Raw genomic sequence first — 26,493 nt, forward strand, 5'->3', positions numbered from 1 at the left:
TATCTCTGTAACCTCCTCCAGCCCCTACAACCCTCCCTATCTCTGTAACCTCCTCCAGCCCCTACAATCCTATCTCTGTAACCTCCTCCAGCCTCTACAATCCTCCCTATCTCTGTAACCTCCTCCAGCCCCCTACAACTCTCCCTATCTCTGTAACCTCCTCCAGCCCCTACAACCCTCCCTATCTCTGTAACCTCCTCCAGCCCCTACAACCCTCCCTATCTCTGCAACCTCCTCCAGCCCCTACAATCCTCCCTATCTCTGTAACCTCCTCCAGCCCCCTACAACCCTCCCTATCTCTGCAACCTCCTCCAGCCTCTACAACCCTCCCTATCTCTGTAACCTCCTCCAGCCCCCCCTATCTCTGTAACCTCCGCCAGCCCCTACAACCTTCCCTATCTCTGTAACCTCCTCCAGCCCCCTACAACCCTCCCTATCTCTGTAACCTCCTCCAGCCCCCCTATCTCTGTAACCTCCGCCAGCCCCTACAACCCTCCCTATCTCTGTAACCTCCTCCAGCCGCTACAACCCTCCCTATCTCTGTAACCTCCTCCAGCCCCCTACAACCCTCCCTATCTCTGTAATCTCCTCCAGCCCCTACACCCCTCCCTATCTCTGTAACCTCCTTCAGCCCCTACACCCCTCCCTATCTCTGTAACCTCCTTCCGCCCCTACACCCCTCCCTATCTCTGTAACCTCCTTCCGCCCCTACAACCCTTCCTATCTCTGTAACCTCAAGCCCTACAACCCTCCCTATCTCTGTAACCTCCTCCAGCCCCTACAACCCTCCCTATCTCTGTAACCTCCTCCAGCCCCTACAATCCTCCCTATCTCTGTAACCTCCTCCAGCCTCTACAACCCTCCCTATCTCTGTAACCTCCTCCAGCCCCTATCTCTGTAACCTCCTCCAGCCCCTAGAACCCTCCCTATCTCTGTAACCTCCTCCAGCCCCTACAACCCTCCCTATCTCTGTAACCTCCTCCAGCCCCTACAACCCTCCCTATCTCTGCAACCTCCTCCAGCCCCTACAATCCTCCCTATCTCTGTAACCTCCTCCAGCCCCCTACAACCCTCCCTATCTCTGCAACCTCCTCCAGCCTCTACAACCCTCCCTATCTCTGTCACCTCCTCCAGCCCCCCCTATCTCTGTAACCTCCGCCAGCCCCTACAACCTTCCCTATCTCTGTAACCTCCTCCAGCCCCCTACAACCCTCCCTATCTCTGTAACCTCCTCCAGCCCCCCCTATCTCTGTAACCTCCGCCAGCCCCTACAACCCTCCCTATCTCTGTAACCTCCTCCAGCCCCTACAACCCTCCCTATCTCTGTAACCTCCTCCAGCCCCCTACAACCCTCCCTATCTCTGTAACCTCCTCCAGCCCCTACACCCCTCCCTATCTCTGTAACCTCCTTCAGCCCCTACACCCCTCCCTATCTCTGTAACCTCCTCCAGCCTACACCCCTCCCTATCTCTGTAACCTCCTCCAGCCCCCTACACCCCTCCCTATCTTTGTAACCTCCTCCAGCCCCTACAACCCTCCCTATCTCTGTAACCTCCTTCAGCCCCCTACAACCCTCCCTATCTCTGTAACCTCCTCCAGCCCCTACAACCCTCCCAGATCTCTGCGCTCCTCCAATTCCGGCCTCTTGCACATCCCCCGATTTCCATCGCTCCACCCTTGGCGGCCGTGCCTTCAGCCGCCTGGGCCCCGAGCTCTGGAATTCCCTCCCTAAACCTCTCCGCCTCTCTCTCCTCCTTTAAGACGTTCTTTAAAACCGACCTCTTTGACCCAGCTTTCGGTCATCTGTCCTAATATCTCATGTGGCTCGGGGTCAGGTTTTGTCTGATTTGCGCTCCTGTGAAGCACCTTGGGATGGTTTACTATGTTAAAGGCGCCATATAAATACAAGTTGTTGTTGTCTACCCTACCAAAATCCTTCGTAATTTTAAAGACCTCTCGCGGGTCACCCCTCAGCCTTATCTTTTCCGCAGAAAAGAGCCTCAGCCTGTTCAGTCGTTCCTGATGGTTGGCCAAAGGTCTTCTGTCACACATCGCTGGGGCAGAATGCTCCAGCCTCTGCTGCCAGGTTCCATACTGAGAATAACCCTGCAAAATGTTCGAAAGGTTTGAACACCATCTACCAGTGTGAAGGGTCAAGAAGCATTTGGACACGCCCCTCTTGGCAACAGCACGGTCACGTTTGTGTGAGGTGAAAGGAAAGATTGAGATTGACCTGGTGTCCTGCTCTCAACCTGCATGTAGGGCAAATTCCTTCCCTGCTGAAAACGGATGTCATCTGGCAATCACAAGTAAAACGTCACCAGTGACTCAGCACGCCCTCTCTCTGTCCATCTAACCTCCTAGAGTCCCACGTCCAGCAACTGACCCCACAATCCAGACTGACGCTCCCCCAGTGCCAGTACTGAGGGAGCGCCGCACTGTCGGAGGGGCAGTACCGAGGGAGCGCCGCACTGTCGGAGGGGCAGTACCGAGGGAGCGCCGCACTGTCGGAGGGGCAGTACTGAGGGAGCGCCGCACTGTCGGAGGGGCAGTACTGAGGGAGCGCCGCACCGTCGTAGGCGCAGTACTGAGGGAGCGCCGCACTGTCGGAGGGTCAGTACTGAGGGAGCGCCGCACCGTCGTAGGCGCAGTACTGAGGGAGCGCCGCACTGTCGGAGGGTCAGTACTGAGGGAGCGCCGCACCGTCGTAGGCGCAGTACTGAGGGAGTGCCGCACTGTCGGAGGGTCAGTACTGAGGGGACGCCGCACTGTCGGAGGGTCAGTACTGAGGGAGCGCCGCACTGTCGGAGGGGCAGTACTGAGGGGGCGCCGCACTGTCGGAGGGTCAGTGCTGAGGGAGCGCCGCACTGTCGGAGGGGCAGTACTGAGGGAGCGCCGCACTGTCGGAGGGTCAGTACTGAGGGAGCGCCGCACTGTCGGAGGGGCAGTACTGAGGGGGCGCCGCACTGTCGGAGGGGCAGTACTGAGGGAGCGCCGCACTGTCGGAGGGGCAGTACTGAGGGAGCGCCGCACTGTCGGAGGGGCAGTACTGAGGGAGCGCCGCACTGTCGGAGGGACAGTACTGAGGGAGCGCCGCACTGTCGGAGAGGCAGTACTGAGGGAGCGCCGCACTGTCGGAGAGGCAGTACTGAGGGAGCGCCGCACTGTCGGAGAGGCAGTACTGAGGGAGCGCCGCACTGTCGGAGGGACAGTACTGAGGGAGCGCCGCACTGTCGGAGGGACAGTATTGCGGGAGCGCCGCACTGTCGGAGGTGCCGTCTTTCGGATGAGACGTTAAACCGAGGCCCCGTCTGCCCCCTCTGGTGGATGTAAAAGATCCCACGGCCACTATTTGGAACAGCAGGGGGAGTTCTCCCCGGTGTCCTGGGGCCAATATTTATCCCTCAACCAACATCACTAAAAAGAGATGATCTGGGTCATTATCACATGACTGTTTGTGGGAGCTTGCTGTGCGCAAATTGGCTGCCGCGTTTCCCACATTACAACAGTGACCACACTTCAAAAAAAGTCCTTCATTGGCTGTGAAGCGATTTGGGACGTCCCGAGGTGGGGAAAGGCGCTGGAGCGGTGCCAGATCGGTCTTTCTTTCACAGGACCGCTCGGTAGAAATGTCGGGGCTTTTGGAAAGAAATCTTGGCAAACAGAAGGTGGGCAGGCTTTCAAACTGACTGGTGCACGGGAGCGAGGCAGAACAGCAGCGAACAGCAAAGTAAACTTTATTCGGCGGGTTATTAATCAGACGCCACAATCATCTACAAAAAAAAAATAACTACGAAAAGTTACAGTTCAGCAGCTTGTCTGGCGCGGTAAAATGGATTCGGAGAGGACGGAGCGCGCCGTCCCCCGCCCTTCACTTGTAGAACTCGTGCTCCTGCTCGTCCTTCTTGATGACGGTTTTGTAAGCCTTCTCGAAGTCCTTGGCCAGCACGATGTAGCGGTTCTCCCGGACGGCCAGCATGCCCGCCTGCACGCGGAGGTGGAAGAAGCAAAGGGGAAAATGTCACTCGCGATACAAGAACACAGGAGCCGTACGGGCCCCCCGACCCTGCTCCGCCATTCAATCAGATCACGGCTGATCGTCGACCTCGACTCCACTCCCCCCCCCCCCCCCCGATCCCTCGATTCCCCGAGAGTCTTGAATATACTCAACGACTGAGCCTCCACAGCCCTCTGGGGTAGAGAATTCAAAAGATTCACCGCCCTCTGAGTGAAGAAATTCCTCCTCATCTCAGTCCTCAATGGCCGAGCCCTTATCCTGAGACTGTGACCCCTGGTTCTAGACTCCCCAGCCCAGGGGAAACAGCCTCTCAGCATCGACCCTGTCAATCCCCCTCAGAATATTACATGTTTCAATGAGATCACCTCTCGTTCTTCTAAACTCCACAGAGCATAGGCCCAATCAACTCAATCTCTCCTCATAGGACATCACTCTCATCCACTGTCGGAGGGGCAGTACTGAGGGAGCGCCGCACTGTCGGAGGGGCGGTACTGAGGGTGCGCCGCACTGTCGGAGGGGCAGTACTGAGGGAGCGCCGCGCTGTCGGAGGGGCAGTACTGAGGGAGCGCCGCACTGTCGGAGGGGCAGTACTGAGCGAGAGCCGCACTGTCAGAGGGGCGGTACTGAGGGAGCGCCGCACTGTCGGAGGGGCAGTACTGAGGGAGCGTCGCACTGTCGGAGGGGCACTGTCGGAGAGGCAGTACTGAGGGAGCGTCGCACTGTCGGAGGGGCAGTACTGAGGGAGCGCCGCACTGTCGGAGGGGCAGTACTGAGGGAGCGCCGCACTGTCGGAGGGGCAGTACTGAGGGAGCGCCGCACTGTCGGCGGGGCAGTACTGAGGGAGCGCCGCACTGTCGGAGGGGCAGTACTGAGGGAGCGCCGCACTGTCGGAGGGGCAGTACTGAGGGAGCGCCGCACTGTCGGAGGGGCAGTACTGAGGGAGAGCCGCACTGTCGGAGGGGCAGTACTGAGGGAGCGCCGCACTGTCGGAGGGGCTGTACTGAGGGAGCGCCGCACTGTCGGAGGGGCGGTACTGAGGGAGCGCCGCACCGTCGGAGGGGCAGTACTGAGGGAGCGCCACACTGTCGGAGGGGCAGTACTGAGGGAGCGCCGCGCTGTCGGAGGGGCAGTACTGAGGGAGCGCCGCACTGTCGGAGGGGCAGTACTGAGCGAGAGCCGCACTGTCAGAGGGGCGGTACTGAGGGAGCGCCGCACTGTCGGAGGGGCAGTACTGAGGGAGCGTCGCACTGTCGGAGGGGCACTGTCGGAGAGGCAGTACTGAGGGAGCGTCGCACTGTCGGAGGGGCAGTACTGAGGGAGCGCCGCACTGTCGGAGGGGCAGTACTGAGGGAGCGCCGCACTGTCGGAGGGGCAGTACTGAGGGAGCGCCGCACTGTCGGCGGGGCAGTACTGAGGGAGCGCCGCACTGTCGGAGGGGCAGTACTGAGGGAGCGCCGCACTGTCGGAGGGGCAGTACTGAGGGAGCGCCGCACTGTCGGAGGGGCAGTACTGAGGGAGAGCCGCACTGTCGGAGGGGCAGTACTGAGGGAGCGCCGCACTGTCGGAGGGGCTGTACTGAGGGAGCGCCGCACTGTCGGAGGGGCGGTACTGAGGGAGCGCCGCACTGTCGGAGGGGCAGTACTGAGGGAGCGCCGCACTGTCGGAGGGGCAGTACTGAGGGAGCGCCGCACTGTCGGAGGGACAGTACTGAGGGAGCGTCGCACTGTCGGAGGGGCGGTACTGAGGGAGCGCCGCGCTGTCGGAGCAAATATCGCTCATGATGTTGGGAGATGACATTTGCTTAAGGACAGTGTGTTGAACCAACCTAAATACACAGGATGGCACACTTGGCACACACCACTGGCCCTTTCATTCTGTTCCCTTCATTACTACTCATTCAGTAAGTTAGAAAATCATTTACTAAGCTCAACGCAAGCTCAAGGAACAGCGCCTCAACTTTCGATGAGGCACATCACAGCCTTCCGGCCTCAACACAGCACAATTTCAGACCGTAACCTCTGCCCCAATTACTGTCCCAGACAGCAGCTGTCGATGATTCTGCCATTGCCATTTACACCTCCTCTAAGCCCATCTTTTATATCTTTACTTGTCCCATTACCGTCTCCTTTCACCTCGCACCACCATCCCTCGTCATTACCCTACGCAAACTTCAGCACAACCCAAACTCTGCTGCCCCCCATGTCCTAACTCGCTCAGAGTCCTGTTCACCCATCACCCCACCCCCCGACCCCGTCGCTCACTGACCTACACCGGCTCCCGGTTAAGCAACGCCTCGATTTTAACATCCCCAATCGGTGTTTTCAAATCCCTCCGTGGTCCCCTCGTCCCTCCTCCCACTGACCCGCTGTGTATTTCCAGCACTGCAGGGATTAGAGTCAGAGAATCACACAGCGCAGGAGGAGGCCATTCGGCCCATCGTGCCTGTGCCAGCTCTTTGAACGAGCTCTCCAATTAGTCCCACTCCCCCCTGCTCTTTCCCCACAGCCCTGTGAATTTTTCCCCTTCAAGTATTTCTCCAATTCCCCTTTTGAAAGTTACTATTGAATCTGCTTCCACCGCCCTTTCAGGCAGCGCGTTCCAGATCACAACAACTCGCTGCGTAAAAACAATTCTCATCTCCCCCTCTGGTTCTTTTACCGATTATCTTCAATTTGGGTCCTCTGGTTACCGACCCTCCTGCCACTGGGAACAGTTTCTCCTTATTTACTCCATCAAAACCCCTCATGATTTTGAACGCCTCTATTAAATCTCCTCTTAACCTTCTCTGCTCTAAGGAGAACAACCCCAGCTTCTCCAGTCTTTCCACATCACTGAAGTCCCTCATCCCTGGAACCATTCTGGTCAATCTCCCCTTAACCTTCTCTGCTCGAAGGAGAACAATCCCAGCTTCTCCAGTCTCTCCACATCACTGAAGTCCCTCATCCCTGGGACCATTCTGGTCAATCTCCCCTTAACCTTCTCTGCTCTAAGGAGAACAACCCCAGCTTCTCCAGTCTCTTCACATCACTGAAGTCCCTCATCCCTGGGACCATTCTGGTCAATCTCCTCCTTAACCTTCTCTGCTCTAAGGAGAACAACCCCAGCTTCTCCAGTCTCTCCACATCACTGAAGTGCCTCATCCCTGGGACCATTCTGGTCAATCTCCTCCTTAACCTTCTCTGCTCCAAGGAGAACAACCCCAGCTTCTCCCGTCTCTCCACATCACTGACGTCCCTCACCCCTGGGACCATTCTGGTCAATCTCCTGCGCACCCTCTCCAAGGCCTTGACATCCTCCCTGAAAGTGTGTGGGACGCCATAACCAGAGATTTGTAAAGATTTAGCCACCTTGTTTTTGCATTCAATGCCCCTGTTTACAAAGCAAAGGATCCCGTACGCTTTTCTACACCGCCTTGTCGACGTGCTGTGCCACGGTGGGTTGGCACTGAATTAAGACTCCTGGCTCTGCCTTTAGTTTCCTCAGCACGAGACGGCGAGACCCGCCCGCGACGCCAGCCAGCTTGCCATGAACAACCGCACACTCACCTCCTGACAGATGGAGTTGATATCGGCGCCGGAAATCTTATCCGGTCGAGCGATATCTGCAGATCGCCATCAAGGACGTGTCAACGGCGCTTTATGTTGTTTGTGGGGGGTGGGTGCGGGGTGGAGAAGGGGGCCATCAAACACTTCTGCAGCGGACTCTGTGCCCCTGCCTCAGGAGTAACTCCCCCACCCCACCCCAGGTCCTCTCAATCACAGCACAGGAGGCGGCCATTCGGCCCATCGTGCCTGTGCCGGCTCTTTGAACGAGCTCTCCAATTAGTCCCACTCCCCCCTCGCTCTTTCCCCACAGCCCTGTGAATTTTTCCCCTTCAAGTATTTCTCCAATTCCCCTTTTGAAAGTTACTATTGAATCTGCTTCCACCGCCCTTTCAGGCAGCGCGTTCCAGATCACAACAACTCGCTGCGTAAAAACAATTCTCCTCATCTCCCCCTCTGGTTCTTTTACCGATTCTCTTCAATCTGTGTCCTCTGGTTACCGACCCTCCTGCCACTGGAAACAGTTTCTCCTTATTTACTCCATCAAAACCCCTCATGATTTTGAACGCCTCTATTAAATCTCCCCTTAAACTTCTCTGCTCTAAGGAGAACAACCCCAGCTTCTCCAGTCTCTCCGCATCACTGAAGTCCCTCATCCCTGGGACCATTCTGGTCAATCTCCCCTTAACCTTCTCTGCCCTAAGGAGAACAACCCCAGCTTCTCCAGTCTCTCCACATCACTGAAGTCCCTCATCCCTGGAACCATTCTGGTCAATCTCCCCTTAACCTTCTCTGCTCTAAGGAGAACAATCCCAGCTTCTCCAGTCTCTCCACATCACTGAAGTCCCTCATCCCTGGGACCATTCTGGTCAATCTCCTCCTTAACCTTCACTGCTCTAAGGAGAACAACCCCAGCTTCTCCAGTCTCTCCACATCACTGAAGTCCCTCATCCCTGGGACCATTCTGGTCAATCTCCCCTTAACCTTCTCTGCTCTAAGGAGAACAACCCCAGCTTCTCCAGATCACTGAAGTCCCTCATCCCTGGGACCACTCTGGTCAATCTCCTCTGCACCCTCTCCTGGGCCTCGACACCCTTCCTGAAAGTGTGCGGGGCCCAGAATTGGACGCAAAGTCCGCACTCTTACCCTTGGTTCTTTTCCCCCGTTCGCTCCAGACGGTTTTAAGACGTCTAGCTTGCCGCCATCTTCTCACCACACTCCAGGGGTTTCGGCTTCACGGAACCAGGGGTTGCAAGAACACCAGAATTAGGAGCAGGAGTCGGCCGTACGGCCCCTCGAGCCTGCTCCGCCATTCAATGAGATCACGGCTGATCTTCGACCTCAACTCCACTTTCCCGCTCGATCCCCATATCCCTCGATTCCCCTGGAGTCCGGAAAAATATCTATCGATCTTAGCCTTCAATATGAGGACCAGATTCTCTGCACATTTGAAAAAAAAAAAGCAAACCGGGGACCCAAACATTCCGCTGAAACACTCGCCCATTTTACATAGCAGCACACAGTTGCTCTGTAAAGGGCGGACTGAGAGGTGACCTGAAAAGAGGTCTTTAAGATTACGATGGGGTTCGATAATGCAAGCTCTGGAATTCTCTCCCTGAAACCATTCCATCTCTCCGTCCTTCAAGACGCTCCTTAAAACTGACCTCTTTGACCAAGCTTTTGGTCGCCTAGCCTAATATCGCCTGATGAGGTTCGGTGTCAAATCCTCTCTCATTTATGCTGCGGTGAAACGCCTTGGGACATGGAACACATGAAAGAAACAGGAGGAGGACCATTCAGCCCCTCGAGCCTGTGACACAGGGACAGGAGGAGGCCCATTCAGCCCCTCGAGCCTGTTACACAGGAACAGGAGGAGGCCCATTCAACCCCTCGAGCCTGTTACACAGGAACAGGAGGAGGCCCATTCAACCCCTCGAGCCTGTTACACAGGAACAGGAGGAGGCCCATTCAACCCCTCGAGCCTGTTACACAGGAACAGGAGGAGCCCCATTCAGCCCCTCGAGCCTGTTACACAGGAACAGGAGGAGGCCCATTCAGCCCCTCGAGCCTGTTACACAGGAACAGGAGGAGGCCCATTCAGCCCCTCGAGTCTGTTACACAAGAACAGGAGGAGGCCCATTCAGCCCCTCGAGCCTGTTACACAGGAACAGGAGGAGGCCCATTCAGCCCCTCGAGCCTGTTACACAGGAACAGGAGGAGGCCCATTCAGCCCCTCGAGCCTGTTACACAGGAACAGGAGGAGGTCCATTCAGCCCCCTCGAGCCTGTTACACAGGAACAGGAGGAGGCCCATTCAGCCCCTCGAGCGTGTTACACAGGAACAGGAGGAGGCCCATTCAGCCCCTCGAGCCTGTTACACAGGAACAGGAGGAGGCCCATTCAACCCCTCGAGCCTGTTACACAGGAACAGGAGGAGGCCCATTCAACCCCTCGAGTCTGTTACACAAGAACAGGAGGAGGCCCATTCAGCCCCTCGAGTCTGTTACACAGGAACAGGAGGAGGCCCATTCAGCCCCTCGAGCCTGTTACACAGGAACAGGAGGAGGCCCATTCAGCCCCTCGAGCCTGTGCTGCCATTCAGTGAGATCGGGGCTGATCTGTGACCTAACTCCATCCGCCCGCCTTTGCCCCATATCCCTTAATACCTTTGGTTAACAGAAATCTATCAATCTCCGATTTAAAATGAACAATTCACCCAACCATCGATTGCGGAAGAGAGTTCCAAACTTCTCCCACCCTTTGTGTGTCGAAGTGTTTCCTCACTTCACTCCTGAAAGGTCTGGCTCTAATTTTTAGACTCTGCCCCCTAGTCCGAGAATCCCCAACCAGCGGAAACAGTTTCTCTCTCTCTACCCTATCAGTTCCCCTTGATATCTTAAAAACGTCAATCAGATCGCCCCTTAACCTGCTAAATTCCAGTGAGTACGACCCTAGTTTGTGTAATCTCTCCTCGTAATCTAACCCTTGGAGTCCGGGTGTGATTCTGGTAAACCTGCGCTGCACTCCCTCCAAGGCCAGTGTATCCTTCCTCAGGTGCGGTGCTCAGAACTGCTCCCAGTGCTCCAGGTGTGGTCGACCTTTGTACAGCTGTAGCATGACGTCTACCCCTCTTAAAAAGTCTCAAATAGCAGCGACTCGCCAACGGGCCCTGCCCCTTGCTCAGAGTTCGATCCCTCCCTCCCCCACCCGACGGCCCGCGGGAAGGATACAATCCTCGAGGTCCACTTCTTCGGACAGGTTCATCTTGCCGGTGATGGTGGTGAAGATCAGCCTCTTCTGCCGCCGGTCCGGCAGGGGGAACTCGATCTTGCGGTCCAGGCGCCCGGGTCGGAGCAGAGCTGGGTCCAATGTGTCCGCTCTGTTCGTGGCCATGATAACCTGCCGAGGGAAAGAGGGGGGGGGTCACGGCTGTTAGTAAACACAAGAGCGCCGTTACACAACCGGCCTGGGAATTTAGCCGGTTACTTCCTCAAGTTTCTTAACTGGCTCTTAAATGTCCGTTCAGTGGGTTCAGCGCTCTCTCGTCTCAGAGTCCGAGCCCACTCCTGAAACTTGAGCAGTGCCGGTGCCGAGGGAGCGCCGCGCTGTCGGAGGGGCGGTGCCGAGGGAGCGCCGCGCTGTCGGAGGGGCGGTGCCGAGGGAGCGCCGCGCTGTCGGAGGGGCGGTGCCGAGGGAGCGCCGCGCTGTCGGAGGGGCGGTGCCGAGGGAGCGCCGCGCTGTCGGAGGGGCGGTGCCGAGGGAGCGCCGCGCTGTCGGAGGGGCGGTGCCGAGGGAGCGCCGCGCTGTCGGAGGGGCGGTGCCGAGGGAGCGCCGCGCTGTCGGAGGGGCGGTGCCGAGGGAGCGCCGCGCTGTCGGAGGGGCGGTGCCGAGGGAGCGCCGCGCTGTCGGAGGGGCGGTGCCGAGGGAGCGCCGCGCTGTCGGAGGGGCGGTGCCGAGGGAGCGCCGCGCTGTCGGAGGGGCGGTGCCGAGGGAGCGCCGCGCTGTCGGAGGGGCGGTGCCGAGGGAGCGCCGCACTGTCGGAGGGGCGGTGCCGAGGGAGCGCCGCACTGTCGGAGGTGCCGTCTTTCAGATGAGACGTTAAACTGAAGGCCCGTCTGCTCTCTCAGGCGGACGTAAACGTTCCCATGACACTATTCCGAAGGGGAGGAGAACCCTGGCCACTCCTGCTCCGAATTCTTATGTTCTTAGCTCGTTCGTTCCATTAGCGAAGGAAGTTTTGACAGAATGCCCAGGATAACAACAAGAGAACCGTTCTTTAGTCTTTAGCTACCGCACCTATTGCACGCCTCCACCATCTCACGCCACTCGTCACATGAAGGAGCCTTTCTGCTAGGGTGCACTGCCAACTCAGTAAGGAACAGATTTATAATGTTTCTAGTGGACTACACTGGTGTCCTGACTACAGAAAGTTATGCAAGGATTGCCACCTCCATGCTAATCTATGATCCAGGCGAGATTTAGGCCGGATTAGAGGATTATCTCTTATCACCACCTCCAGCGTAACAACACTCCATGATCTGTGAGAAGTGTGAGGTGATGCATTTTGGCAAAAGGAACAGGGAGAGGCAATATACACTTAATGGGACAGTTTTAAAGAGTGTGCAGGGACAGAGGGACCTGGGAGTTAATGTGCATAGGTCCCTGAAGGACATATTGAGAGAGTGGTTAGCAAATCATATGGGATCTTGGGTTTCATAAATAGAGGTATTGAGTGCAAAAGTAGAGAAGTTATGCTGAACCTTTATAAAGCGCTGGTTAGGCCACAACTGGAGTATTGCATCCAGTTCTGGTCACCACACTTTAGGAAGGATGTGAAGGCCCTTGAGAGGGTGCAGAGGAGATTTACCAGAATGGTTCCGGGGATGGGGGGTTTTTAGCTACAAGGACAGGTTGGAGAAGCTGGATTTGTTTTCATTAGAGCAAAGGAGGTTGAGGGGTGATTTGATCGAGGTGTACAAGATTATGGCGGGTTTGGATAGGCTAGACGGGGAAAGGCTGTTCCCACTAGTTGATGGTACAAGGACTAGGGGACACAGATTTAAGGTTTTGGGCTAGAGATACAGGGGGGGGACGTGAGGAAAAACTTTTTTACACAGCGAGCGGTGAGGACCTGGAATTCGCTGCTGACGGAAGTGGTGGAAGCGGAGACACTCGATGTTTTCAAGGGGAGACTGGATAGGCACTTGAGGGAAATAAACTTGCAGGGCTACGGGGATAGAGCGGGGGAATGGGACTGACTGGATTGCTCTACAGAGAGCCGGCACGGACTCGATGGGCCGAATGGCCTCCTTCTGTGCCGTTATGACGCTGGTCTCCTCCAATTCCGGCCGCTTGCGCGTCCACCGAATTTCCATCGCTCCACCATGGGTGGCCGTGCCTTCAGCCGCCGGGGCCCTGAGCTCTGGAATTCCTGGCTAGGGCTTCTTTCTCTAGAAAAGAGAAGGCTGAGGGGTGACCTGATCGAGGTCTTTAAGATTATGAAGGGGTTCGATAGGGTAGACGTAGAGAAGATGTTTCCACTTGTGGGGGAGACCAGAACTAGGGGCCATCGATATAAGAGAGTCACTGATAAATCCAATAGGGAATTCAGGAGAAACTTCTTTCCCCAGAGAGTGGTGAGAATGGGGAACTCGCTACCACAGGGAGTGGTCGAGGCGAAGAGCAGAGATACATTTAAGGGGAAGCTGGATAAACACACGAGGGAGAAAGGATTAGAAGGATATGATGATAGGGTGAGATGAAGACGGGGTGGGAGGAGGCTGGTGTTGACGGGGTGAGATGAAGAGGGGTGGGAGGAGGCTGGTGTTGATGGGGTGAGATGAAGAGGGGTGGGAGGAGGCTGGTGTTGATGGGGTGAGATGAAGAGGGGTGGGAGGAGGCTGGTGTTGATGGGGTGAGATGAAGAGGGGTGGGAGGAGGCTGGTGTTGACGGGGTGAGATGAAGAGGGGTGGGAGGAGGCTGGTGTTGACGGGGTGAGATGAAGAGGGGTGGGAGGAGGCTGGTGTTGATGGGGTGAGATGAAGAGGGGTGGGAGGAGGCTGGTGTTGATGGGGTGAGATGAAGAGGGGTGGGAGGAGGCTGGTGTTGATGGGGTGAGATGAAGAGGGGTGGGAGGAGGCTGGTGTTGATGGGGTGAGATGAAGAGGGGTGGGAGGAGGCTGGTGTTGATGGGGTGAGATGAAGAGGGGTGGGAGGAGGCTGGTGTTGATGGGGTGAGATGAAGAGGGGTGGGAGGAGGCTGGTGTTGATGGGGTGAGATGAAGAGGGGTGGGTGGAGGCTGGTGTTGACGGGGTGAGATGAAGAGGGGTGGGAGGAGACTGGTGTGGAGCAGAAACACCGGCATGGAGCAGTGGGGCCGAATGGCCGGTTTCTGTGCTGTACATGCTGACATGAATCTTGCCAGTCATGTCGAAATGACTTCTGAAATAATACTGAGCGGCCTGCTGGTGGCGCTGTCCAGCAAGAGTACAGGTGGACTATCCTTTATCCGAAAACCTCGGGACCAGCCGTGTTTCGGTTTTCGGAGAATTTCGGATTTCAGAAGGTGGGTCGGCGCCGGCGGGGGGGGGGGGGTCGTGCGCACGACTTACGCCGACACTCAGCGTAAGTCGGCGGGGGTCGGGGTCGGCGGGGGGGGGGGGGGGGGTCGTGCGCACGACTTACGCTGAACGAAAAAACCTTCGGTTTTTAGAGGGTTTCAGTTTTCGGAAGTTCGGATAAAGGGTAGTCTACCTGTATAAATACTCGGGCACGGGCGCAGCTTGCTCAAGACATTTTGTAAACAGGAACTAATGAAGGATAACTAGACTTCCATGTTGTGAAACAGTCGATTAAAGCCCTGTTTAATACACTGACCAAGTGCCTAGTAGTTTTCTGACGTCACATGCGACGTTCTGGGCCGCACCACGGGCGGCGGCCTTGTACGGGTGCCGGGAACGAGCATGACCCTAAACCGCTCCCAACCGCAGAGGGTGAAAGGTCACCGGGTGAACCCGCCCACACGCTCCCTTACCTTAACGATTCCCCCGCTCTATCCCCGGAGCCCTGCCAGTACATTTCCCTCAAGTGCCTATCCAGTCTCCGCTTGAAAACATCGAGTGTCTCCGCTTCCACCACTTCCGTCAGCAGCGAGTTCCAGGTCCTCACCACGTAAAGAAGTTTTTCCTCACATCCCCCCCGTATCTCTTGCCCAAAACCTTAAATCTGTGTCCCCTAGTCCTTGTACAGTCAACTAGTGGGAACAGCCTTTCCGCGTCTAGCCTATCCAAACCCGTCATAATCTTGTACACCTCGATCAAATCACCCCTCAACCTCCTTTGCTCTAATGAAAACAAATCCAGCTTCTCCAACCTGTCCTTGTAGCTAAGATCCCCCATCCCCGGAACCATTCTGGTAAATCTCCTCTGCACCCTCTCAAGGGCCTTCACATCCTTCCTAAAGTGTGGTGACCAGAACTGGACCCAATACTCCAGTTGTGGCCTATCCAGCACTTTATAAAGGTTCAGCATAACTTCTCTACTTCTGTACTCAATACCTCTATTTATGAAGCCCAAGATCCCATATGCTTTGTTAACCACTCTCTCAATATGTCCTGCCACCTTCAGGGACCTATGCACATTAACTCCCAGGTCCCTCTGTCCCTGCACACTCTTTAAAACTGTGCCATTAAGTGTATATTGCCTCTCCCTGTTCCTTCTGCCAAAATGCATCACCTCACACTTCTCACAGATCACGGAGCGTTGCTATGCTGGAGGGGGATAAAAGAGATAATCCTCTAATCCGGCCTCAATCTTGCCTGGCTCATTAATTGGTGGTAATTGGTGGTAATTGGTCAACCCTCCCACACGCTCCCTTACCTTGACATTAACGTTCTGGTCAAACCCGTCCATTTGGTTGAGGAGTTCGAGGAGGATCCGCTGAACCTCCCGGTCCGCTGTAACACACAACAGGTTATAACTAGATACACATGGGGAGAAATCCGCTGCTTCTCGCAGAGTGACAGCAACAACCTGCATTTATACAGCGCCTTTAATGTAGTAAAACGTCCCAGGGCGCTTCACGGGAGCCACATCAGGAGATATTAGGACAGGTGAACAAAGGCTGGGTCGAAGAGTTCGGTATTAAGGAGGGTGTTAAAAGGAGAGAGGGGCGGAGAGGTTTAGGGAGGGAATTCCAGAGATCGTGGCCCAGGCGGCTGAAGGCACGGCCGCCAATGGTGGAGCGATGGAAATCGGGGGGATGGACAACAGGCCGCAATTGGAGGACCGCAGAGATCTGGGAGGGTTGTAGGGGCTGGTGGAGGTTACAGAGATAGGGAGGGTTGTAGGGGTTGGAGGAGGTTACAGAGATAGGGAGGGTTGTAGGGGCTGGAGGAGGTTACAGAGATAGGGAGGGTTGTAGGGGGCTGGAGGAGGTTACAGAGATAGGGAGGGTTGTAGGGGTTGGAGGAGGTTACAGAAATAGGGAGGGTTGTAGGGTGCTGGAGGAGGTTACAGAGATAGGGAGGGTTGTTGGTGGCTGGAGGAGGTTACAGAGATAGGGAGGGTTGTAGGGGCTGGAGGAGGTTACAGAGATAGGGAGGGTTGTAGGGGTTGGAGGAGGTTACAGAGATAGGGAGGGTTGTAGGGGCTGGAGGAGGTTACAGAGATGTGGAGGGTTGTAGGGGCTGGAGGAGGTTACAGCGATAGGGAGGGTTGTAGGGGCTGGAGGAGGTTACAGAGATGGGGAGGGTTGTAGGGGCTGGAGGAGGTTACAGCGATAGGGGGGGTTGTAGGGGCTGGAGGAGGTTACAAAGATAGCGAGGGTTGTAGGGGCTGGAGGAGGTTACAGAGATAGGGAGGTTTGTAGGGGCTGGAGGAGTTTACAGCGATAGTTAGGTCCACCTACCTCCTGTCTGGGCGTCGAAACGCTTTGTGGCGATGGCGTCAATCTCGTCTATGAAGATGATGGCTGGAGCGTTCTCTTTGGCCAGCCTGAAGACATCCCGGACCATCCTCGGACCCTCCCCCAGGTACTTCTGCACAAACTCTGAGCCCACCACTCGGATGAAGGCCGCTGAATTAGGGGGAAAGAATGGGACACAGGTCACCATAGCAACAGGAGGAGGCCCATTCAGCCCCTCGAGCCTGTTACACTGGAACAGGAGGAGGCCCATTCAGCCACTCGAGCCTGTTACACGGGAACAGGAGGAGGCCCATTCAGCCCCTCGAGCCTGTTACACAGGAACAGGAGGAGGCCCATTCAGCCTCTCGAACCTGATACACAGGAACAGGAGGAGGCCCATTCAGCCCCTTCGAGCCTGTAACCCAGGAACAGGAGGAGGCACATTCAGCCCCTCGAGCCTGTTACACAGGAACAGGAGGAGGCCCATTCAGCCCCTCGAGCCTGTTACACTGGAACAGGAGGAGGCCCATTCAGCCCCTCGAACCTGATACACAGGAACATGAGGAGGCCCATTCAGCCCCCTCGAGCCTGTTACCCAGGAACAGGAGGAGGCCCATTCAGCCACTTGAGCCTGTTACACAGGAACAGGAGGAGGCCCATTCAGCCTCTCGAACCTGTTACACAGGAACAGGAGGAGGCCCATTCAGCCACTTGAGCCTGTTACACAGGAACAGGAGGAGGCCCATTCAGCCTCTCGAACCTGTTACACAGGAACAGGAGGAGGCCCATTCAGCCCCCTCGAGCCTGTTACCCAGGAACAGGAGGAGGCCCATTCAGCCACTTGAGCCTGTTACACAGGAACAGGAGGAGGCCCATTCAGCCTCTCGAACCTGTTACACAGGAACAGGAGGAGGCCCATTCAGCCCCCTCGAGCCTGTTACCCAGGAACAGGAGGAGGCCCATTCAGCCTCTCGAACCTGTTACACAGGAACAGGAGGAGGCCCATTCAGCCCCCTCGAGCCTGTTACCCAGGAACAGGAGGAGGCCCATTCAGCCACTTGAGCCTGTTACACAGGAACAGGAGGAGGCCCATTCAGCCCCTCGAGCCTGTTACACAGGAACAGGAGGAGGCCCATTCAGCCTCTCGAACCTGTTACACAGGAACAGGAGGAGGCCCATTCAGCCCCTCGAGCCTGTTACACAGGAACAGGAGGAGGCCCATTCAGCCCCCTCGAGCCTGTTACACAGGAACAGGAGGAGGCCCATTCAGCCCCTCGAGCCTGTTACACAGGAACAGGAGGAGGCCCATTCAGCCCCTCGAGCCTGTTACACAGGAACAGGAGGAGGCCCATTCAGCCCCTCGAGCCTGTTACAAAGGAACAGGAGGAGGCCCATTCAGCCCCTCGAGCCTGTTACACAGGAACAGGAGGAGGCCCATTCAGCCCCTCGAGCCTGTTACACAGGAACAGGAGGAGGCCCATTCAGCCCCCTCGAGCCTGTTACACAGGAACAGGAGGAGCCCATTCAGCCCCTCGAGCCTGTTACACAGGAACAGGAGGAGGCCCATTCAGCCCCTCGAGCCTGTTACACAGGAAAAGGAGGAGGCCCATTCAGCCCCTCGAGCCTGTTACACAGGAACAGGAGGAGGCCCATTCAGCCCCTCGAACCTGATACACAGGAACAGGAGGAGGCCCATTCAGCCCCTCAAGCCTGTTACACAGGAACAGGAGGAGGGCCATTCAGCCGCTCGAGCCTGTTACACAGGAACAGGAGGAGGCCCATTCAGCCCCTCGAGCCTGATCCACCATTCAATCTGATCATGGCTGATCTGTATCTTAAGTCCATTTACCCGCCTCGGTTCCGTAACCCTTAATTCCCTTACCCAAGAACAATCTATCGATCTCAGTCTTGAAATCTCCAATTGACCCCCAGCCTCAACAGCTTTTTGGGGGAGAGAGTTCCAGATTTCCACCACCCTTTGTGTGAAGAAGTGCTTCCTGACATCACCCCTGAACGGCCTGGCTCTAATTTTAAGGTTCTGCCCCCTTGTTCTGGACTCCGCGCCCCCCCCCCCCCCCCCAGAGGAAATAGTTTCTCTCTCTCTCTACCCATGGGAGTCCAGAACCAGGGGTCACAGTCTAAGGATAAGGGGTAAGCCATTTAGGACAGAGATGAGGAGGTATTTCTTCACCCAGAGAGTGGTGAACCTGTGGAATTCTCTACCACACAAGACAGTTGAGGCCAATTCATTAAATATATTCAAGAAGGAGTTGGATATATTTCTTAAGGCTAAAGGGATCAAGGGGTATGGGGAGAAGGCAGGGACAGGGTACTGAATTTGGATGATCAGCCATGATCTCATTAAATGGCGGAGCAGGCTCGAGGGGCCGAATGGCCTACTCCTACTCCTATCTTCTATGTTTCTATGAATCCTTCAAACACCTCGATCAGATCACCCCTTAATCTTCTAAACTCCAGGGAATACAAACCCAGTCTGTCAACCTGTCCTCGTGATTTGACCCTTTCAGCCCCGGGTATCGTTCTGGTGAATCTGCGCTGTTCCCCCTCCCAGGCCGAGATATCCTTCCTGAGGAGCGAGGCCCAGAACTGAACACAGCGACTCCAGCCGGGGTCTGACCAGAGCTCTGTACAACTGTTAGCAGGGAGGGAAGCAATCTCGGATTGCACTAATGTTTGCAGGCGGGGTACCTGGAGCTGCGGGGTACCAGGGGCTCATTGCCAGCCTTGCTGCCGAGAGGGAGAGGGGCGAGGAGTCACCGATTGCCACATTACCTGTCGTGTGATGGGCGACCGCCTTGGCCAGCATCGTCTTCCCGCAGCCGGGCGGGCCGTACATCAGCACCCCGCGAGGCGGGTCTATGCCGATCTGCAAGGACAAACGCACAACTCAGCACAGCAGGTGTTGGAGAGCCCGGTCAGAACAGGCCACAGATCCCCGTTACAATACACAGTCCCCGCCCTGCAGCTGCTCGATAATGTCAGGCCTGGAGCTTCACCTCATCAACCTGACCATGAGGGGGGGGGGGGGGGGGGAGGCGCAGCGAGCGACACCGAGGCGCAGCGAGAGAACACAAAACAATAGCACCTTTCACCACCTCAGGACGTCTCAAAGCGCTTCACAGCCAATGAAGTACTTTTTTTGAAGTGTGGTCTCTGTTGTAATGTAGGAAATGCGTCAGCCAATTTGAGCACAGCAAGATCCCACAAACAGCAGTGTGATAATGACCCGGATCATCTGTTTTCAGTGATGTTGATAGAGGGCTAAATATTGGCCCCTGGACACCGGGGAGAACTCCCCCAGCCCGCTCTTCTTACCACCATTGCAGCAACCAATGTTCACAGGCTCCCGCCATGTGAGTATCAACAGTAGGTGACCAACCACGATCTCTCACTCATTGCTCATTTCAATTTACCAATCAGAAAAGCAATTAGCCACACCAGGATCCCCAATTAACCAACCAATTAGCTGGTATCATCTGGGTATGCCAATTGGCAGTGTGAAAACCGGCAACCAGTCCGTGTCGGTGTTTATGCTCCACACCAGCCTCCTCCCGCCCCTCTTCATCTCACCCCATCAACACCAGCCTCCTCCCACCCCTCTTCATCTCACCCCATCAACACCAGCCTCCTCCCGCCCCTTTTCATCTCACCCCATCACCACCAGCCTCCTCCCGCCCCTCTTCATCTCACCCCATCAACACCAGCCTCCTCCCACCCCTCTTCATCTCACCCCATCAACACCAGCCTCCTCCCACCCCTCTTCATCTCACCCCATCAACACCAGCCTCCTCCCACCCCTCTTCATCTCACCCCATCAACACCAGCCTCCTCCCACCCCTCTTCATCTCACCCCATCAACACCAGCCTCCTCCCACCCCTCTTCATCTCACCCCATCACCACCAGCCTCCTCCCGCCCCTCTTCATCTCACCCCATCAACACCAGCCTCCTCCCACCCCTCTTCATCTCACCCCATCACCACCAGCCTCCTCCCGCCCCTCTTCATCTCACCCCATCACCACCAGCCTCCTCCCACCCCTCTTCATCTCACCCCATCAACACCAGCCTCCTCCCTCCCCTCTTCATCTCACCCCATCAACACCAGCCTCCTCCCACCCCTCTTCATCTCACCCTGTCACCATATCCTTCTATTCCTTTCTCCCTCGTGTGTTTATCCAGCTTCCCCTTAAATGTATCTCTGCTCTTCGCCTCAACCACTCCCTGTGGTAGCGAGTTCCCCATTCTCCCCACTCTCTGGGGAAAGAAGTTTCTCCTGAATTCCCTATTGGATTTATCAGTGACTCTCTTATATTGACAGCCCCTAGTTCTGGTCTCCCCCACAAGTGGAAACATCTTCTCTACGTCTACCCTATCGAACCCCTTCATAATTTTAAAGACCTCCATCTGGTCACCCCTCAGCCTTCTCTTTTCTAAGTCAGCTGAAGGCACGGCCGCCAATGGTGGAGCGAAGAAATGGGGGGGGGGGGGGGGGGTGCGCAAGAAGCCAGAATTGGAGGAGCGCAGGGATCTGGGAGGGCTGTAGGAGGTTACAGAGATAGGGAGGGTTGTAGGGGCTGGAGGAGGTTAGAGAGATAGGGAGGGCTGTAGGGGCTGGAGAAGGTTACAGAGATAGGGAGCGTTGCAGGATGCTGGAGGAGGTTACAGAGATAGGGAGGGTTGCAGGATGCTGGAGGAGGTTACAGCGATAGGGAGGGTTGTAGGGGCTGGAGGAGGTTACAGAGATAGGGAGGGCTGTAGGGGCTGGAGAAGGTTACAGAGATAGGGAGGGTTGTAGGGGCTGGATGAGGTTACAGAGATAGGGAGAGTTGTGGGGCTGGAGGAGGTTACAGAGATAGGGAGGGCTGTAGGGGCTGGAGAAGGTTACAGAGATAGGGAGGGGTGTAGGGGCAGGAGGAGGTTACATAGATAGGGAGGGTTGTAGGGGCTGGAGGAGGTTACAGAGATAGGGAGGGTTGTAGGGGCTGGAGGAGGTTACAGAGATAGGGAGGGTTGTAGGGGCTGGAGGATGTTACAGAGATAGGGAGAGTTGTGGGGCTGGAGGAGGTTACAGAGATAGGGAGGGTTGTAGGGGCTGGAGGGAGGTTACAGAGATAGGGAGGGTTGTAGGGGCTGGAGGAGGTTACAGAGATAGGGAGGGTTGTAGGGGCTGGAGGGAGGTACTCACTTGCTTGTAGAGCTCAAAATGAGTGAGGGGAAGTTCCACAGCCTCCCTCACCTCCTGCTTCTGAATGTCCATCCCTCCGATATCAGAATAAAGCACATCCGGCTTCTGATCTGTGGGCGAGATACAGATTTGCCTCAAAACACCGTAAACCATTCACGGAACTCATGCAACGGTTCCACATCTCAACCCCGCAGCAAGCAGGAGGCCATTCGGCCCATCCTGCCTGTGCCAGCTCTTTGAACGAGCTCTCCAATTAGCCCCACTCCCCCCTGCTTTTTCCCCACAGCCCTGTGAATTTTTCCCCTTCAAGTATTTCTCCAATTCCCCTTTTGAAAGTTACTATTGAATCTGCTTCCACCGCCCTTTCAGGCAGCGCATTCCAGATCACAACAACTCGCTGTGTAAAAACAATTCTCATCTCCCCCTCTGGTTCTTTTACCGATTATCTTCAATCTGTGTCCTCTGGTTACCGACCCTCCTGTCACTGGAAACAGTTTCTCCTTATTTACTCCATCAAAACCCCTCATGATTTTGAACACCTCTATTAAATCTCCTCTTAACCTTCTCTGCTCCAAGGAGAACAACCCCAGCTTCTCCAGTCTCTCCACATCACTGAAGTCGATCATCCCTGGGACCATTCTGGTCAATCTCCCCTTAACCTTCTCTGCTCTAAGGAGAACAATCCCAGCTTCTCCACTCTCTCCACATCACTGAAGTCGATCATCCCTGGGACCATTCTGGTCAATCTCCTCCACACCTGCTCCGAGACCTCGACATGTCGGACTCTACCTGCGAGTCGCTGGTCAATCTTTCAAAAACGTCCTGGGTTCACTCCAGGGTTAATAAATCTCTGCACCGCGTCAGACCCTTTCAAGCCAAACTTTATTGCGCGCCTGATGCGCTATTAATTACTCAAAAGACTGAGGTTAAGCAAGTAACTAACAGGCTTTTATTAACAAGAGAATGAAGGTGTGCCTCGAGTGGTCGACCAGTCCAGAATACAGAGGGACTTTGGAGCAGTCACCTTTATACCTGGACTCGTGGGAGGAGTCAGCCGAGGCATGTACAGACATGTACACAGTGGAATACAAACACCCACACAGGCAGGTATAACAGTGGTTTACCACATTCACCCCTTGTTTAAAAATGAGTCCAGCGGGGTGAAGTGTATTAAAAGTTTGTGTATTGGAGTCTCTCCGGAGATCTTGTCTGCCGCTGTGATCGACGTGGCGACGGCAGGGGTAGTGAAGCTTCCGGCGTCGAGTCCCGCGTAGGCTGGGGTACTGGTGAGTAGTCCTCGTGGGTGTCTAGTGGGTCGCGGGGCCCAGGCGTGCCGTCTGCTGGGGTTGGATATTGGATCGTGGAGGGGGGGGGTGGTAGTGGGTTACTGGGGCCCCCGAGGGTGCGAGGTCTCTTATGGAGACTGTGTCCTCCCGCCCGTCCGGGTACGCAATGTAAGCATACTGGGGATTGGCGTGGAGGAGGTCGACCCTCTCGACCAGGGGGTCCGTTTTATGGGTCCTCACGTGTCTTCTCAGTAGGACCGGCCCTGGGGACGTCAGCCATGGCGGTAGCGATGTCCCCGATGTGGACTTCCTTGGGAAGACAAACATTTTCTCATGAAGGGTGGCGTTAGTGGCAGTGCAGAGCAGTGACCGAATAGAGTGGAGCGCATCGGGGAGCACATCCTGCCAGCGGGAGGTCGGAAGGCCCCTAGACTTTAAGGCTAGCAGGGTGGCCTTCTAAACTGTCGCATTCTCTCTTTCCACCTGTCCGTTCCCCCGGGGGTTGTAACTGGTGGTCCTGCTTGTGGCAATACCCCTAGCGAGCAGGTACTGGCGGAGTTCGTCGCTCATAAACGATGAGCCCCGGTCGCTATGGATATAGCTGGGGAAACCGAACAGGGTGAAGAGGTCGTTCAGACATTTAATGACCGTGGCACTGGTCATGTCCGGGCAGGGGATGGCGAACGGGAAACGGGAGTACTCATCAATAATGTTGAGGAAGTACACATTGCGGTCGGAGGAGGGCAGAGGCCCTTTAAAATCAACACTCAGGCGCTCGAAGGGGCGAATGGCTTTTATCAGGTGAGCCCTGTCTGGTCTAGAAAAGTGCGGTTTGCACTCAGCGCAGACTTGGCAGTTCCTGGTCATGGTCCTGACCTCCTCAATGGAGTAAGGCAGGTTGCGGGCCTTGATGAAGTGGAAGAACCTGGTGACCCCCGGGTGGCAGAGGTCATTGTGGAGGGCCCGCAGTCTATCGATCTGCGCGCTGGCGCCACGCGATAGAGCATCCGGGGGTTCATTGAGCTTCCCGGGCCGGTACAAGATCTCGTAATTGTAGGTGGAAAGTTCGATTCTCCACCTCAAGATCTTGTCGTTTTTGATTTTGCCCCTCTGCTTGTTGTTAAACATAAAAGCAACTGAACGCTGGTCAGTGAGCAGGGTAAATCGTTTTCCGGCCAGGTAGTGCCTCCAATGACGCACAGCCTCCACAATAGCCTGGGCATCCTTCTCAACAGCGGAGTGTCTGGTCTCCGGGCCCTGGAGGGTTCGTGAAAAGAAGGCCACAGGTCTCCCCGCCTGATTAAGGGTAGCGGCCAGGGCAAAGTCGGACGCGTCGCTTTCCACCTGGAAGGGGATGGATTCGTCCACTGCGTGCATGGTGGCTTTGGCAATGTCTTCCTTGATACGGTGGAAGGCTAAGCGGGCCTCTGCCGTCAAGGGAAAAGAGGTGGACTTGATCAGCGGACGGGCCTTGTCCGCATAGTAGGGGACCCACTGGGCGTAATAGGAGAAAAACCCTAGGCACCTCTTCAGGGCCTTGAGGCAGTGGGCGTTCCATAGGGGGACGCATCCGGTCGGGGTCGGGACCGATGACTCCGTGTTCCACAACACAGCTAAGGATGGCGAGGCGGGTTGTGCGGAATATGCACTTCTCCTTGTTATACGTCAGGTTCAGGAGTTGGGCGGTGCAGAGGAATTTTTCGAGGTTTGCGTCATGGTCCTGCAAGTCATGGCCGCAGATGGTCACATTGTCCAGATATGGGAAAGTGGCCTGCAACGCATTTTGATCGTCCATCCGGTCCATCTCCCTTTGGAAGACGCCAAAGGGAACCCTAAGGAAGTGGTAGAGGCGGCCGTTTGCCTCAAAGGCAGTATACTGGCGGTCCTCAGGGCGGATAGGGAGCTGGTGGTACGCTGATTTCAGGTCAATGGTCGAGAAGACGCGGTACTGCGCGATCTGGTTGACCATATCAGCTATGCGGGGGAGTGGGTAAGCGTCCAGCAGGGTGTAGCGATTTATTGTCTGGCTGTAGTCGATGACCAGGCGCTGCTTCTCGCCGGTCTTAACGACCACAACCTGGGCTCGCCAGGGGCTGGTGCTGCCCTCAATAATCCCCTCCTTCAGGAGCCGCTCCACTTCGGTTTTAATGAAAACCCTGTATCGCCTGCTCTTTGTGGCGATGGGCTTACAGTCGGGGGTGAGGTTAGCAAACAGTGGGGGGGGGGTGACTCTGAGTGTGGAGAGGTTGCACCTGGTGCGCAGCGGGCAATTTGGAAGCTGCTGGCTGCGGACTGTGAGTGGGGGGAGGGGTCCACCGTACGCCATCGTAACACTTTTAAGGGGGCACTGAAAATCCAACCCCAGTAGAACGGCAGCGCAGAGGTGGGGCAGGACCAGAAGTTTAAAATTATCGTACACAGTCCCGTCTACTAAGAGTGTCAGCACGCAGTAGCCGCCAATGTCCGCCGACTGGGACTCGGAGGCCATAGAAATCCGCTGGTGCGCAGGCAGGACTGGGAGAGAGCAACGCCACACCGTGTCGGGGTGGATGAAGCTCTCCGTGCTCCCAGAGTCAAAAAGGCAGATTGTTTCGTGACCATTTACCTTAATGTCCATTGTGGACCGGGCCAGTTGGTGCGGTCTCGCTTGGTCCAGCGTAACGGAGGCCAGCGTAGGGGTCGGTGTGTCGTTGCGGGTATCAGATGAGGCGGTGTTGGGGGCCAAGATGGCGGCTGGCGTCCAAGATGGCGGCGTCCATGATCCCCATGTGGCTGGAGGCGTCCAAAATGGCTGCTGTTCCGGTGGTTCGCCCATGGCTGGGGAGGCCCAAGATGGCGGCCCGCACGGCCCACACGCGGCGCTGCTGGGGTTCGGGGTGGCTTTGGCCCTGCAGACGCTGGCGTAGTGTCCCTTCTTCCTGCAGCCCGAGCAGATCGCATTTTTCGCCGGGCAGTGCGCTCTGGGGTGTTTGGCCTGGCCACAGAAGTAGCATTTCTGGCCTTGGGACACTGCTGCGGTAGTTGGGCCGTTGCTGGGATGTGGCTGGGGTGGCACGGCGCTATGAGACGGTCCTACCGTGTCCCAGGCTGTCGTTCCCCGCGGCGTCCATGGTGCAGAGGAGTAGGCATCCATGCCCCGGTAGGCTGCGTCCAATGATAGTGCGAGTTCAGAGGCCTTGTTGAGGTCGAGGTCACTCTGCTCCAACAGTCGCTGTCGGGTGTAATTGGACCTGTGGCCCGCTACAAAAGCTTCCCGGATAAGTTCCTCTGTGTACACAGCGGCCTTTACATCCTTACAACCACAGGCCCGGCCAAGCACAGACAGTGCCTGAAGGTATTCCTCGGTCGATTCCCCAGGTTGTTGTTTACGACTCCCCAGGAGGTGCCTGGTGTACACCTCGTTCACTGGGCATGTGTACTGGTCCTTGAGGAGCTTGAGAGCAGCCGTGTACGAGGTCGCGTCCTGGATGACCGAGTACGCTCGGTGGTTCACTTTGGAGGTCAGGACATCCAGTTTGTCCTCATCCGATTTGACCG

At 56.2% G+C, this 26,493-nt stretch overlaps 2 protein-coding genes across 2 annotated transcripts in view; both read right to left on the reverse strand.

Annotated features, from left to right (window-relative positions):
* LOC147110135 (beta-1,4-galactosyltransferase 3) overlaps positions 1-1,986 on the reverse strand; it is a 78,003-nt gene extending 76,017 nt beyond the window's left edge. The window contains exon 1 of the mRNA XM_086004077.1: positions 1,929-1,986. The gene's annotated coding sequence lies outside the window, so the exon portion shown is untranslated. The remainder of the gene's footprint in view (positions 1-1,928) is intronic.
* A 1,735-nt stretch (positions 1,987-3,721) lies between these two features.
* The window catches only part of psmc4 (proteasome 26S subunit, ATPase 4), a 39,561-nt gene continuing 16,789 nt past the window's right edge, over positions 3,722-26,493 (reverse strand). The window contains exons 5-11 of the mRNA XM_086004074.1: positions 21,671-21,780; positions 19,259-19,352; positions 16,469-16,636; positions 15,439-15,515; positions 10,790-10,958; positions 7,564-7,619; positions 3,722-3,985 (exon numbers count right to left, since the gene is read on the reverse strand). Of these exons, the coding sequence (XP_085860200.1) occupies positions 3,872-3,985; positions 7,564-7,619; positions 10,790-10,958; positions 15,439-15,515; positions 16,469-16,636; positions 19,259-19,352; positions 21,671-21,780 (788 nt within the window). The 3' untranslated portion in view covers positions 3,722-3,871. The remainder of the gene's footprint in view (positions 3,986-7,563; positions 7,620-10,789; positions 10,959-15,438; positions 15,516-16,468; positions 16,637-19,258; positions 19,353-21,670; positions 21,781-26,493) is intronic.

This window comes from Somniosus microcephalus, chromosome 12 (assembly GCF_052327205.1).
Source record: "Somniosus microcephalus isolate GS21.2 chromosome 12, FLI_Smic_1.0, whole genome shotgun sequence".
In the NCBI taxonomy this organism is placed as follows: domain Eukaryota; kingdom Metazoa; phylum Chordata; class Chondrichthyes; order Squaliformes; family Somniosidae; genus Somniosus; species Somniosus microcephalus.